Source organism: Myzus persicae, unplaced genomic scaffold, assembly GCF_001856785.1.
Source record: "Myzus persicae strain clone G006 unplaced genomic scaffold, MPER_G0061.0, whole genome shotgun sequence".
In the NCBI taxonomy this organism is placed as follows: Eukaryota; Metazoa; Arthropoda; class Insecta; order Hemiptera; family Aphididae; genus Myzus; species Myzus persicae.
The window spans coordinates 7,818-21,293 of NW_019104111.1; the positions used below are offsets into that span (position 1 = coordinate 7,818).

General features: G+C 26.5%; 2 protein-coding genes and 1 pseudogene across 4 annotated transcripts; 1 reads left to right on the plus strand and 2 right to left on the minus strand.

Moving 5' to 3' along the window:
• Positions 1-3,233: 3,233 nt before the first annotated feature.
• On the minus strand, positions 3,234-7,442 carry LOC111038851 (putative leucine-rich repeat-containing protein DDB_G0290503). Of its 3 annotated transcripts, none has more exons than XM_022322110.1 (10): positions 7,158-7,442; positions 5,717-5,867; positions 5,492-5,630; positions 5,207-5,381; positions 4,545-4,659; positions 4,379-4,466; positions 4,131-4,313; positions 3,850-4,062; positions 3,635-3,783; positions 3,234-3,455 (listed from the first exon to the last, which is right to left on the minus strand). In XM_022322110.1, the coding sequence occupies exons 1-10, from the start codon at positions 7,219-7,221 to the stop codon at positions 3,320-3,322; spliced, it is 1,413 nt and encodes a 470-aa protein (XP_022177802.1). In that variant the 5' UTR covers positions 7,222-7,442; the 3' UTR covers positions 3,234-3,319. The 3 variants fall into 3 exon arrangements, with proteins under 3 accessions (XP_022177802.1, XP_022177804.1, XP_022177803.1); XM_022322112.1 differs by having other exon boundaries at positions 7,052-7,270; XM_022322111.1 differs by having other exon boundaries at positions 6,989-7,270.
• Positions 7,443-7,562: 120 nt separating this feature from the next.
• On the plus strand, positions 7,563-10,182 carry LOC111038853 (protein ANTAGONIST OF LIKE HETEROCHROMATIN PROTEIN 1-like). The gene is made up of 3 exons (XM_022322114.1): positions 7,563-8,008; positions 8,325-8,637; positions 9,274-10,182. Exons 1-3 carry the CDS (start codon positions 7,845-7,847, stop codon positions 10,093-10,095), a joined length of 1,299 nt encoding a protein of 432 aa, XP_022177806.1. The 5' UTR covers positions 7,563-7,844; the 3' UTR covers positions 10,096-10,182.
• Positions 8,679-12,491, minus strand: LOC111038854 (annotated as a pseudogene).
• Between the last annotated feature and the right edge of the window lie 985 nt (positions 12,492-13,476).

Sequence of the window (13,476 nt, forward strand, 5' to 3'; positions counted from 1 at the left end):
CCGTGTTTCGCCGGAAGGCTTCGTCTAACAAGACCTCGTACCTATCCTTTATGAAAGCCTTTCGGGCAGTAAGAATGCTTCGGTCCTCTACTTCAAAGTTTTTCTGGTTTCAAGAATCTTTCAAAAGCGAAGGGAAGAATTGAGATTTTTCACGTAAAACCAGTTTATGGCAACAACGATTGTTTTTTTTGATACAACTGTAGATACCTACAATTTTCACCAAATGTTTTTATAAGCATTATGTATACATCATAAAATTTTTAAAGTATTTCTCAATTAATTATTTTGGAACTATTTATAGACAAAGGAGAATTTCAATTGCCGTTTTTTTTAAATTATTTTCTATAAAAAATATTTTCTCCGTTAAAAATTAAAATATTTATAAATTTAATACAAGGTCCCTCACAAATTGTTGTTGGTTGAAAATAAAAAAAGTTAAGCATAAATTCATAATAATGTTTTCTGAACGTCTGAAGTTAGATTTTTTACAAAATTTATCAAAATCAAAAAAATTTGAGAATTATATTAATTAGAAGTTCATAATAATTGTTCTTTTTATATGTTATAATATATGATTTGAAATCGTACATTTGTACACACAATTTCTCATAGGTTGCTATGTGGGTCACTGTTATGGATGTGTTAAATTTTAATTCAATATTATTATATATTTATATCATTGTAAAAGAATAAGATGCGTCTGTTCTAAGACGGTCTATTACCCTATTTTACTAAATATGAACTAAAGTTTAAAGTACATGTTTTTTTTTAGAAATAATAATGAGCTGATTTGGATTCTTACTATATAACATTATAGTCTTCATGTCCACCGCTCACACTAATAATCATTTACGATTAACACAGAGGTCAAGAGCAGTGGCCAAGAGATTAGAAATCACCTAAATGTTGCATTTTAAGCAATAGCCAATAGCCACTAAGAGCTGCCTAAAAAATATTACATATCTACCTATAATTTTTATTTTATACTTCAAATTTTCACATTAAACTTCAATGGCTCAAGTACCTACCGGTGGGAGAATCACTGAGGCCTACAGACTGCAAAGGCCGTGGCCCCAATAACAATAGCTTACCTATGTCCGTATTTGATAGGTGACAAATATCAAAATCTAATAGGTATTTCGATCTATCATTTATGAAAAAAAATTCTCAAAATAAGGTTCAATAAATAAAATAAGACTATCAAGAGTAGGTACAAATGTACAGTGTATAAAAAGTAAAAACATAACTTTTCACTTTAAGGTAGGTAACGTTAGTAAGAGTCTAAAAATTTAATCATGAGACCAAAAAAAAAATATTATTGCTTCAATAATTGCCTATAACTTACGTAAACACTATTTAATCTTTTATTGTACAAATTAAGTAAGAACAAGTATAGTTTATGGGCATAGGTATATCGGTTCCGTCTTTCGGTTGTAATAAATTGTAATTCATAGACTGAAATGTTAAGAAAAATGTATTACAATTTTAAAGTTGTTTTGGTGTTTGATCATTGAGGTACATCCAAAGTTCAGTTCAAAACATTATTTTGTATAATGAATAATGTTTTACTGTTTAGGTAACCTAACCTTTTTTTATTATTTTCTAACTTCCAGCAGTTGTACATTTTTAACTAATTATCAACAATTTTAAATGTTTATAAAATTAATTCAAAAAGAGCCAAAATATTTGGACTTTGATCCTAAGTATATTTGATGTAGTAAAAATTAATTGCATTATTAACCATTCGTTATTACTTCATAATGTACTTTTATATTATAGTTAACAGGCAAAATTGTTACATTTCACAGACTACTTTTTAGAAGATTTAAAGTTTGATTGGTAATTGTATATTGATAACAATTTCAAGAGTAAAAAACGGATTGAAGGATAAACATCATCAATTAGCTATGCTTCTCCTTGTTACTCAGTATAAATGTTAAGCCCTGTTTATAATTACCTATTTACAGAAAAACACTGAATAATATAAATATAACACATCAAAGTTTCTGCATTTGTACTTATGTGTAGCTATAAGTTAAAAATAAATAGTTTAAGATGCTTCCACATATTATCAAGATTAAAATAGAAATTCAACTAAAAAAAAAAACAAATACTCTTCTTAATAGCTTAAATGTATTTAAACACTTCCAAACAAAACATTCAAAAAAATAAAATAAAATTACTTATTGTGATATTAGGTAGGTAGTTAAAAAATATTGTTAACTATTAGTTAGTAGTGGCAACAGATTTAAGTATCACATTTTTTTTTCATTATTATTTAACACAGTATTCGTAAATATAACTATATGAATAAATTGAATTACAAAATACAAGACAATTTACAACATTCTTAGAATTTTTTTTATCTTAAAATAGATGATTGCAGGGATAACACTAATTAAATTACTTCCACTATTTTACCATATCTATTATTTATGTTAGGATAATAACATTTACAATATGTATATAAAATGAAGTTATAATATTGTTATAATTTAACTATTGACAATTTAGTTTTAAGGCGACATTAGTAGTGCCAGAATATATTACATCATTAGTAGCATAACGTTCTTTTCGACATCCATCTTATATTTTTCAATTTTGTTTTTGATTATCAATAGAATGTTTCATACATTATTACTAATGTTATCAAAACAAAATATTATTTCATACAATTTTTATAATTTATAATTTTAGTAATAAAATAAAGTAAAAACTGTTATAAAAAGTTACTATCTAATGCATCAAATGGATACTATTAAAAAAAATAAGAATGTATGAATAATATGGAGTCTCTTTGCAGGCAATTGATGTTTTCAAAAATGACCATGGTGGTCAAGTTTTTAAATTTATTCAGAACATTAATATAGTATTTTTAATAATATTTGTAATAGGTATATTGACTATCAATTGTAGAAATATAAAATGTATATGTTTTATTCAAGATGTAAAACAGTGAGGTGGTTTTCACCATAGCGCGGGTAATAGCGGGTTTAAAATTTAGCTTCTAATACTAACAAAATAAATTATCATAGTATTAACAATGTACCCTAAGTAGTATTTGGAATACTTTATAATTGAAATTTATCTTATCTAACTTATTAATACAAAAATACTATGCTAAAATAAATTATTCATAACTTATTAGTAATAGTTGAAAATTTGAAATATTTCTATACATAACATATACTCTACAGTACACATAACAAGTTTTATTAAAATTTAGATTATCCATAAAAAATAATTTAAAAAATGTATTTTACTTATCTATTAAGATATAATACAATCATTACACAATTATTTACTTATTTACATAATTCTAATTTTCATATAAGTCCAAATAATTAGTATTGGTCATATCGTGCCGTAATTTACCTATATCATTTAACAGTGTTCTTAATTTTTCTTCATCGTGTTGTCGTTCTACTAATTGGTTAGTTAATATGTTTTGAATACTGAAAAACATTGAAAGTAATAGGATTAAGTTTATTTTTAACAGATGCAAAAACTTAAATAAGATAATTTAAATTGATTAGTTGATTAAGAATCTAGTGTCAATATTTAAGTTTTTAACTTTGAAATATCAAAAAAAAAAATTTTTTTCAAGTATTAAATAATAAAATAAATTATTTACTTTTGTTTATTGTTAAGTACATGATCATCAGTTTTAGTTCCATGAAATTTGGTATACATTTGATTTATTTTTCTCACAGATGTTATCCATCGCTCTTTGAAGAACATACAAGACTTATTAGCGTCTTCAAGTTTACTCTCCAAATTTGACTAGACATGATAATTATTTATTATTTATATGTGTACATAAAATGTGTTTAAATTGAAATCACATACAACTTTATTTTCTAATTCTTGTACATGCAAACCACAATTGCTATTATACTTCAGTTTTTCATTTTCTTTTCTTAGTAACATATTAATATTTTCTGATCCATGTAATTTTTTTTCCAATTCAAAAATTTTTTTACTCAGCTCGTTATTTGTTTGTCCATTGGAAGACATTAGTACAATATAGTTCCTATCCATATTTTTTTTTTGACAGGCTAACTACAAAATGTCAATATATTTTATTTCAATAGAAAATAGAATTAAAAATCAATTATCAATTATCATACTTCTAGTTCTTTAGCTGTTACAATTGCATCTCTTTCTTTTAACTTATCAGACATTTCATCCAAATCCTTAGCTAATGCTTTACATTTTGACATAGCATAGGTAAGTTCGTCTTCAATGTGTTTTCTATCATTCAACCATTTTTCGTTAAATTCTTTTAACAGTTGTTGTTCTTTTGTTTTCATCTGTGTAAATACAATAAAAATACATTATAATTTAAATTTGATAAATAATATAAATAAAAAAATACCTTTTCATTAAACAATATCATTTGTTTGTCTTTCCATTCTTCTAATTCTTCAATTGTTGTTTGTTGAACATCAAAATGTAATTCATCTCTAAAGCAAAATATAATTTATATAATATAATACATAAATAAATAATATAAAATCCTGATTAGTTTTGTCAAAACTCACTGGTGTTCATGTCTTTCCGGTGAAACGTCAATTTGTTCTGACATAATATTATTAACATCAGAATTTGGTAAATCTCCTTCAATGCTTTCTTCGAAATGTTTGTTGTTGTCTTTTACTGAAATAAAAATATTGTTATGTACATGATAATATTGATAATCATAAAATTATTATACGAAACTCCTTTTAACTCTGAAAAAATTAACTTTGTGTATTTGTATGTTCTATGTAATATGTGTTGAAAATATTGTGATAAATTAGATAAAATTTAAATAAAAGCCCTTGCAAACTGTATGCATTTTTAATCAAAATGACCAAGCGCTGCAAGCTTCTGGTTTGGTAAAAAAATGAACTGTGTATTGGTCCAAGCACATATTTTTAATAGTTTCTAATATATTTAATACAAAAATTATAAATGTTTATTTACAAAGTCTTTAAATATTACAAGTTTCCAGCTGCCTTAAACTGGTAATAATATTTTAAGACTAGATGGTTATAGTATCAATAATATTGATAACATATAATTTTTGATTTGATTGTAACTTTATAATGTTATTAACAATAAATGACATCGACTATTGACTAAGAATTATTACATAAAAAGTAATACTATTAAAATACATTTTAGTAAGTAGTTGATACATGGTTATAATATAATACTTTACTTTTTTTCAAACCATTTTCATCATTTTTATTTTTATTATTTGTCAACTTTGAGTATTTAATTTTTTCAGGTGATTTTCCAAGTGTTTTATCATTTACATCTTCAATTCGTAATGATAAATTAAGATCATAACTACAGTTTTTTGATCCTATTAATTTGTACGATACATTTTCGATCTAAAATTTTGAAATTTGAAATTTAATTTTCAACTCTTGATATTTAATGAACAATACATTATTAAATGGTATATGCTAATGCATTGAAACTAGAAATCAGTAATACTTACTCGATCATTGGATGTTGGATTAAAAGTTTGTGCACCTTTCACTTTTAATAAAAGGTAACCAAGCTTTTCATTTGAACTAGATTTGTCGATTGGAATACGAAAGCACTCAACTCTTATAGATGTATTAGACATTTTTAATCTTGGACAAAGTAAGATAATATTAATAAGCCATTACAAGAAAACACAAAGTATTTTGTAGAAATAAATACAATCTTAAATTTTTACTTTTTTAATGTAGCATTATCCATGTACCATATAATATCTGAAGTAAATTTTAATTCATTTTTATTGACTGGAATTATGGCTGTTTGTAATGTTTGGTCCTTCAACGTTGCATAAATTACAATAGATCCTTTGACCAAACCAAATCCATAGGCTAATATATATATTATATTTATAAATATTTGATAATGAACATAAATAATTTACATTGATATTAATAATTTTAACGTAGGTATGTTACGAATATAAAATGTAATTATTATGAATTTAATAAATTTAATTAAAAATGAAAATTTTTTCTCTTCAAACCATTTTTTAAATTTAATTGTGAAAATATATTTTATTTATTTATTTTTTGATATCTTAAGCTAATTATTTAATTATTTTCCAAAGTCAAGAAATGTATACTGAATAGAGGATCTTAACAAATTAAATATTTTATGAAATTCAGTGATAAACTGATAAGTTACTTCTAGGTAACTATAACTATTTTCATTTCTATGCCATGCTAATACTAATGTAATATTGGAGTTAGTTATTAAGTCATTAAGACTACCTTAGTTCTACATATCACTCATTACGTTTATTGTGACTACCGAGATATCAGATTTTTTTCTATTTAATTGCTTATGATGAATATGATGTATCTTAAATTATGTATTTTACTAATGTATGTTCAAGGATGTTCAATATATTATATACATTATACATATACAGTAAAACCTCCTTCTAACAGAAACCATCTAAGACAGGCATCTCTTTAAAACAGAAATAATGACACCCCCGTATAATCTATGTCTTGTATATTAATTTAGTCTCCCTATAATAAAAACTCCTTTATAATGAATAATCAGTTGGTACCTAACGATTCTGTTATAAAGGGGTTTCACAATAAGTATATCATTGGATCTAGTTGTTATTTTGGGGGGTCAAAAGTAAAAAATGTAAAAAAAGTATAAAAAAGTATAAAATAAAAAATTACTTATCAAAATAACAGGAAAAAAAAATGTTTATATTTTCTTAATTTGATGCAGATTTTGACATTGAATTTCCTTTTTTTTTAAATTAATTTTTAATCATGTTACAGGTAGGTAGTATCTAGTTAGAGGTTCAATGATATTGTCTTAATAGCTATCATTTTTTTTCACGCTCACACATCTATTATATTTGCTAGTAATGTTTGCTATGTATAGGTACAATAATGGTGCATATCATAATAAAAATAAATTAATGATTAAGTTATTACATAACTTCAATAGTTTTTGTGATACTAACTTGTTTTCTAACAAATACTTTGTGGCTGGTACAAATACAAAAATGTTGGTTATTATTAATTACCGTAGACCGTAATATGTGAAAGATATCGCCAGTCCTATGTAGAAATTACTGTACGGTACAAAAAACTGACAGGGGGCTAAATTTCTTATTTCCAAAATCTTCTAACCTGAGTTTATTTGTAAAATAATCTTTTTATTCATGGAATCCAATCCTTGAAGTTGATTTGCCATGATTCTGTTTCAGAATGTGTTTGTTTTTATTATTAAATGTACTTCATAATTTATTATAATTATATAATTATATTGTATTTATAATTATTAGTATTAAACAGTTAAATTATTTTAAACATTTTCTGTAAACTAAAAATGGCAGAAAAATAAAAACGATTTCCGGATTCCCGGAGCAGGAAGCTTGTCTATGATCGGACGAGTGGACGACGGTTAAAAACTTATAAAATCGAGATTGATAAAAATACTTATCACTTATCTATCCCGTCGCTTTTATTTTATCATCTCACCATAATATTATCAATTATCAAATTTTAGAAATATAGCATACAAGACTACATAATATTATCACTCTGTAGTCTGTGGCCACAAATTAAGATATATTATTTTCAGTATATCTTAATTCGTGACTGTGGCATACACTTAAGGCGGGTTCCCACGGCGCGTGGCTCGGCGAACTTCGCGCAGCCCGGTGGTTGTACCGAGCCCACATGTATGCTCGGCATATCACGAGCCTACAATGTCAACAGCATTCCCACGGCGCGTGACTTGGCGAGCCACGAGCTTATCCGAGCCGATCAGAGTTTCCTCAAAATTATTTTAGACGTCAAAAGTCTCAGTTCGAAATGAGTCGTTCTTTTGATAACACGCAAATTGCTGCTTGTGCAGCAGCGTATATTGTAATTGTAGGCGGTGAGTATTTAAAAGAAAAATTAGTCGAAAAAGAAAAAACGAAATCCTGCAAGGAAAGAAGATATTGGATGCATGACATTTACAAAAGCTGTGCGAGGTAAGTTTGCTTATGTAAATTAATATTTAATTTTAAGTTTTTTAAATTTAATTTTAGTTTAATTTATTTATATTTAGTGTTAAGTTTTTTCTGACCATCTTTTTTTAACAGTTAAACTTTAAATATATATACAAGTAACTTTAAATGTACATACAAGAACATAACAGTTTATAATTTCTTATAAGCTAGTTTTTTTATTTTTAAACTTATAGTTAACAAGTTTTTGATAGAAAATACTAAATTAAAAAAATAAAATAATATTATACTATAGTTGTATAATACTTAATATTATTAATAATATATTATACTACAATAGGTACAATGCAACGGATCTGTTAGAAGATTTAAAACGAGGGCCATCTAACAAGTTTGAAAACTTCTGTAGAATGTCTGCCATAGACTTTGAATATCTAATTCAAAAAATTGGTCCAACTATATGCAAAACTGATACAAATATGAGAAAGTGTATTCCGGTTCAGGAAAGGCTAGCTGTTACCTTAAGGTTCTTAGCCACAGGAGATAGCTTTAAGAGCTTATCATACTTGTTTAAGTTTTCAAGTCAAACTGTTTCCCGGTGTATTCAAGATGTTTGTAGGGCGTTAAATCAGGAGTTGAAAAATGAAATCATGGTAAAGTATTTATATTTTAAAACATATCTTTTTTTAGAATAATACCTTTTAATTAAATAATATTTAAAAAAAAAAAACAAATAATTAATAAAATCAAATTTGAAATCACTTCCACTTTATCATTTGATTTTCTTTTTTTACTGACTTTACTGGATGATGGAGATGGGCTCTTAAAATTGCAATCCGGAGTCTGAGGATCATAGATTTCAGTTGTGTCGTGCAACTGACAATTTTCAATAATGTTGTCGTCATCCTCCAAATTTTCAAACTGATAAAAATAATGAAATATATGGTTTGTTAAGTTTGTTTGATTATTTAAATGATAAATTACAATACTCTACTAAAGATCAATAGGTAGTAAATTAATTGTATTTATATTTAAAATGTTTAATATATGTATATATTGTATACTCTTCATTTTACAAATAGTATATAAATATAAATACCTATATGTCCATTGTCAACATATATGAATAATTAAACTCAGTTGCATTTATATGTTAATTTAACTATTAGTGATTTGATCATAGGAGTATAGGGGATGATCATTAATTATGGTTATAATAAAAACAGTTTACATAAAATTTTAAAATAAAAAACGCAACGTATAATGAAAATCAATCATTGTTTTTTCAGTTGCCAAACAATGAAAGTGATTGGAAAAATATAGCAGCAGATTTTTATGAAAAATGGAATTTCCCCAACTGCCTCGGGGCTATTGACGGAAAACATATAGTGATCCAATGCCCTGCAAATAGTGGATCTGAATACTATAATTATAAGGGAACTTTCAGTATTGTGCTTATGGCTGTCGTGAACTCGAATTATGGTTTTACTTATGTGGATATCGGCTGTCAAGGCAGAATCAGCGATGGTGGCGTTCTTCGGAACACGTCGTTTTTTAAAAAACTGGAGACAAATGAATTATTAATACCACAAGAAGGAATACTACCTAATACAAATGTTTCATTACCATATTTATTTGTGACAGATGAAGCTTTTGCCCTAAGTAAGAACATAATGAAACCTTACTCAGGAGTATATGAAAATGGAAATTGCAAAAGAATTTTCAATTACCGGCTTTCTCGAGCACGCCGAGTAGTTGAGAACGTGTTTGGAATTATGGCCTCAGTATTCCGTGTATTTAGAGGACCTATACTTTTAGAGCCAGAAAAAGTTAGAGATGTAACAATGACTTGTGTATTGTTGCATAATTTCTTAAGAAGAAGCAGATCATCGAATTCTATATACACACCACCTGGAATTTTCGATACTGAAAATAATGATGGAATTGTAATTCCAGGCTCTTGGAGGTCCGAACAAAATTGTACCAAATCTATGCTTCCATTACAAAGAGTACCGAGAAAATCTGGCCTTGAAGCAAAAATGGTTAGAGATCAGTTAGCTGAATATTTTATGACAAGCGGAACAGTGGAATGGCAAGAAAACGCCAAATAATAAATTAAAATAAAATTATTATTGCTTAATATGTAACATATTTGTAATTAACGTATTTACGTATTTATATTTACGTTTTTTATTTATTATTATCATTATTATATACACTAATAAAAACAGCATTAATAAAATAAATTTAACATATTAAGTTGAAAGAAGTATTCATTTTTTAAATCAAACTAAAACTTAAAAATATTTATGATAAATACATAAATAATTATTTCATTGAAACTATTTTATTGGTTAAATTTTTATTCATTTCTCTTTAATTTTTAGATGGTGCTTTTAAAATTATATAGACGATATAGAAGTTTATTTCGGGTCATTCATATTTATTTTTACAGCTATATCGTAAAATATTTAAAACCATAAATACCTATATGAACAAAAATAACAATATAGAGACTATGAACAACTACAATAAATTAACATTTGGTTTATGGTTGGTAGAATACATGTCGACACCGGTTACTACTTGTCTAAACCGGCGACTAGAGCAACGTAAATGATTACTATATTTATATTTATATTTCCTGCATTGGCCATTGGCATTTTTAACATATTAAGTCATAATTACATGCACAGGGCCGTATTTAGGAAAATATAATTATTGAAATATATCATAGCAAAAGTATAAAAAATAATAAATATATATATATTAGTTAAATAATATGAGTACCTTTGGCTACTGCAGCATACAAAATGTATGATAAAGTCGTATTGTACTCAAATAATAAAATATAATTAAACAAAATATAACTAATTAAACTTACCTCTGTTGAAATTGTTTTTTTTGCAACGTAAATCCCATGCAGAAATGACATTGCATTATAGGCGAACCAGTCGGGCTGAATAACGTCTTTGGCACCACTTCCAGTACCCTTACTTTTATTAACTTTGTTTAAAAGTTTCCTATAAGTAGCCATAAGAGAATCTTTTTATTTTTTTATTTCTGTTACATCAGTTTTGACACTAAAATTACAAAAATACAAAAATCAATATTTAAAAACATATTTTATTTCAAAATTATTATAAAAAATCAAAAATTAATCTTAAAAAAAAAAACTAACCTTAAGTTGTTTTCTATTTCTTTCCACGCATCGTGAACTATGTTCCTATTTTTATGATCCGGATGGCGTGAGTTCCAAATTTGTGGATATGCTTCATAGAGTTGCAAAAACTCTATAACCTCCTCATTTGACCATTCCATGATTATAAATTATAATACCAATTGCAAAATAAAACACAAAAAAACGTATACTACGGCTCGCCGAACCGCATGCCCGTGGGAACGCTGTCTAATTGCTCGGCTCGTTTACTTTGGCGCGGACACATCGGACCGACAATTTTCGGATAGACACGAGCCTAGCCGAGCTATACCGCGCCTAGACGAGCAAGAGCGTTCCCACGGCGCGTGTAGTGTACCAAGCCAGCGAATTTTACTCGTGGCTCGCCGAGCCCCGCGCCGTGGGAACCCGAAAAAGATGGACAACACCTGTGAATATTAGGAATTATGATAGGAGTTAAACTTAGAGTGCAATAAGTGTTATGTTAATTGCTAAGTGCGAACTTTCCTAAAATCTAAAAATGTTCAAAATGTTGTAGTTTACGTTATAATCTTTTCCCTTTACTCTTTCACTCTGATAATGGTATAATATTGGTAGGATTTTGAAGTCATGAACATATTATTATAAAACTACGATGGACTAAGTTGTATGCTAAATTTATGGTATATTACATAGACGCTTGTTAATGACAATGTTAATAACAATGTTGTATTGTTGTCACTTTACTGCAGTTGTACTCACTATGATTAAAGAGAATATTAATAACTAAATACAGTTAATAGTAAAATATACTAATATACCTACTACTCATTATAGAAATAATTAATTAATATTTTAATTTTATCAATGAGGTACATCGTCCGAACGATAACATTTTAGATATCCCTTTAATTTGTATTCAAGAAAAACGTGTGAGCTCACTAAGATGACGTTGTTTCTGTGGAAAAGCATTAGTTAAATTACTTTGAACATGTGTTTCACAACAATAAATCACAATTTATTAAACCTATAGACTTTAACTCTGTGGTCGTTTTTCCTGAAGATAACCACGCCTAAGTCCTAATCAGGAACACCACTTATATTTTATTATTTTTATTTTTATTTTACACAAGCTCCACAATCTAAGTAAATCTGACATCTATACTTACAGAATCTTAAATTACTGAATCTACTGCTTCAAGCATTCAACAAATAGATTTGAAACTAAATTATTTAGGTGATTCCTCTCCAAGACAGGTCATGTTTTTCAATATAAGATGAAATAATTAATAAATTAATGTCCAAGTAAAATTCATATTAGTAATGACAAGGGAACAGACTTTATTGTAATAAAAAAACTCAAAATATGTACATAACTATATGTAAAAAAAAATTTTAAATATGTAAATATTGAAAAATTGCATAAGCATTGAAAATTACAAAAAAAAAATATTTTATAAATAAAAGTAATACAAATGATGTGGGTATAACCATGAGTATTATTCCAGAATAAATCAATGAGAAATAACATATTGTTGAAAGTTTGTAAATGATAAATTGGTCGGTTTGATCAAAGAATACTCTTGTATTGACTAAAAGACCATTCTACATCAACAGATGTAATAGGGGCATAATTCATGTTTAATATATTAGAAAGAGTGAATTCAATGTCCAGAGTTCCTTGTTGATTTTTAACAACTAAAATATCTTTGATGATTTTAACTGTTTGGATTTTTTTCAATTATACTGGCAAATTTGTTTTTAACTATTTCTCCCATGTGCACAATAGTACAAAATATGTACTTATTTACCAAATGTATAAAAATATGTATTTATACCAAAATATGTAAAGTAAATTTGGGTATATTTCAATTAAAATTATCTAAATTGAACACATTTTTATCAGATTTAAAATATTTTATTCCAATAAAAATATGTATTTACAATGAAATCTAATCCCTAGTAATGACGTAGGTAATGTACAATAATAATATACAATACCAATTACAAATAACCTACAGTAATGAGGCGTAGTCAAGAATTTTATTCTGTACTTGTAGAGCAAGCGTCTATAAATGATAATTATAAAATAAAATGTTTAAGTATTGATTAAAACAAAAGTACTTTTAATTTTCATGTCTCTATGTTACACTCCGTACTCAAATATACAAACGTATACATAAAGTTAGGATAAAAATATGTTACTTAATCCTGTAAAACATAAGCGATCAAACAAGTTAAGAAAGTCTACTCCTGAGCATGCTAAGTTCCTGGTTTCCAAAACCATTTAATTACAACACAATAAACCATAATTCCATAGGTGTTACTACAGAAT

Coding starts and splice junctions, on each gene's coding strand:
- LOC111038851 (XM_022322110.1), bottom strand. CDS start 7,221: ATGGCAAATCAACTTCAAGGATTGGATTCCATGAATAAAAAGATTATT. Junction 5,631..5,716: donor GATAATGCTACATTAAAAAA/GTAAAAATTTAA, acceptor ACTTTGTCCAAG/ATTAAAAATGTCTAATACAT. Junction 4,660..5,206: donor TGAAAATGGTTTGAAAAAAA/GTAAAGTATTAT, acceptor TTTTTATTTCAG/TAAAAGACAACAACAAACAT.
- LOC111038853 (XM_022322114.1), top strand. CDS start 7,845: ATGAGTCGTTCTTTTGATAACACGCAAATTGCTGCTTGTGCAGCAGCG. Junction 8,009..8,324: donor ATTTACAAAAGCTGTGCGAG/GTAAGTTTGCTT, acceptor ATACTACAATAG/GTACAATGCAACGGATCTGT. Junction 8,638..9,273: donor AGTTGAAAAATGAAATCATG/GTAAAGTATTTA, acceptor TTGTTTTTTCAG/TTGCCAAACAATGAAAGTGA.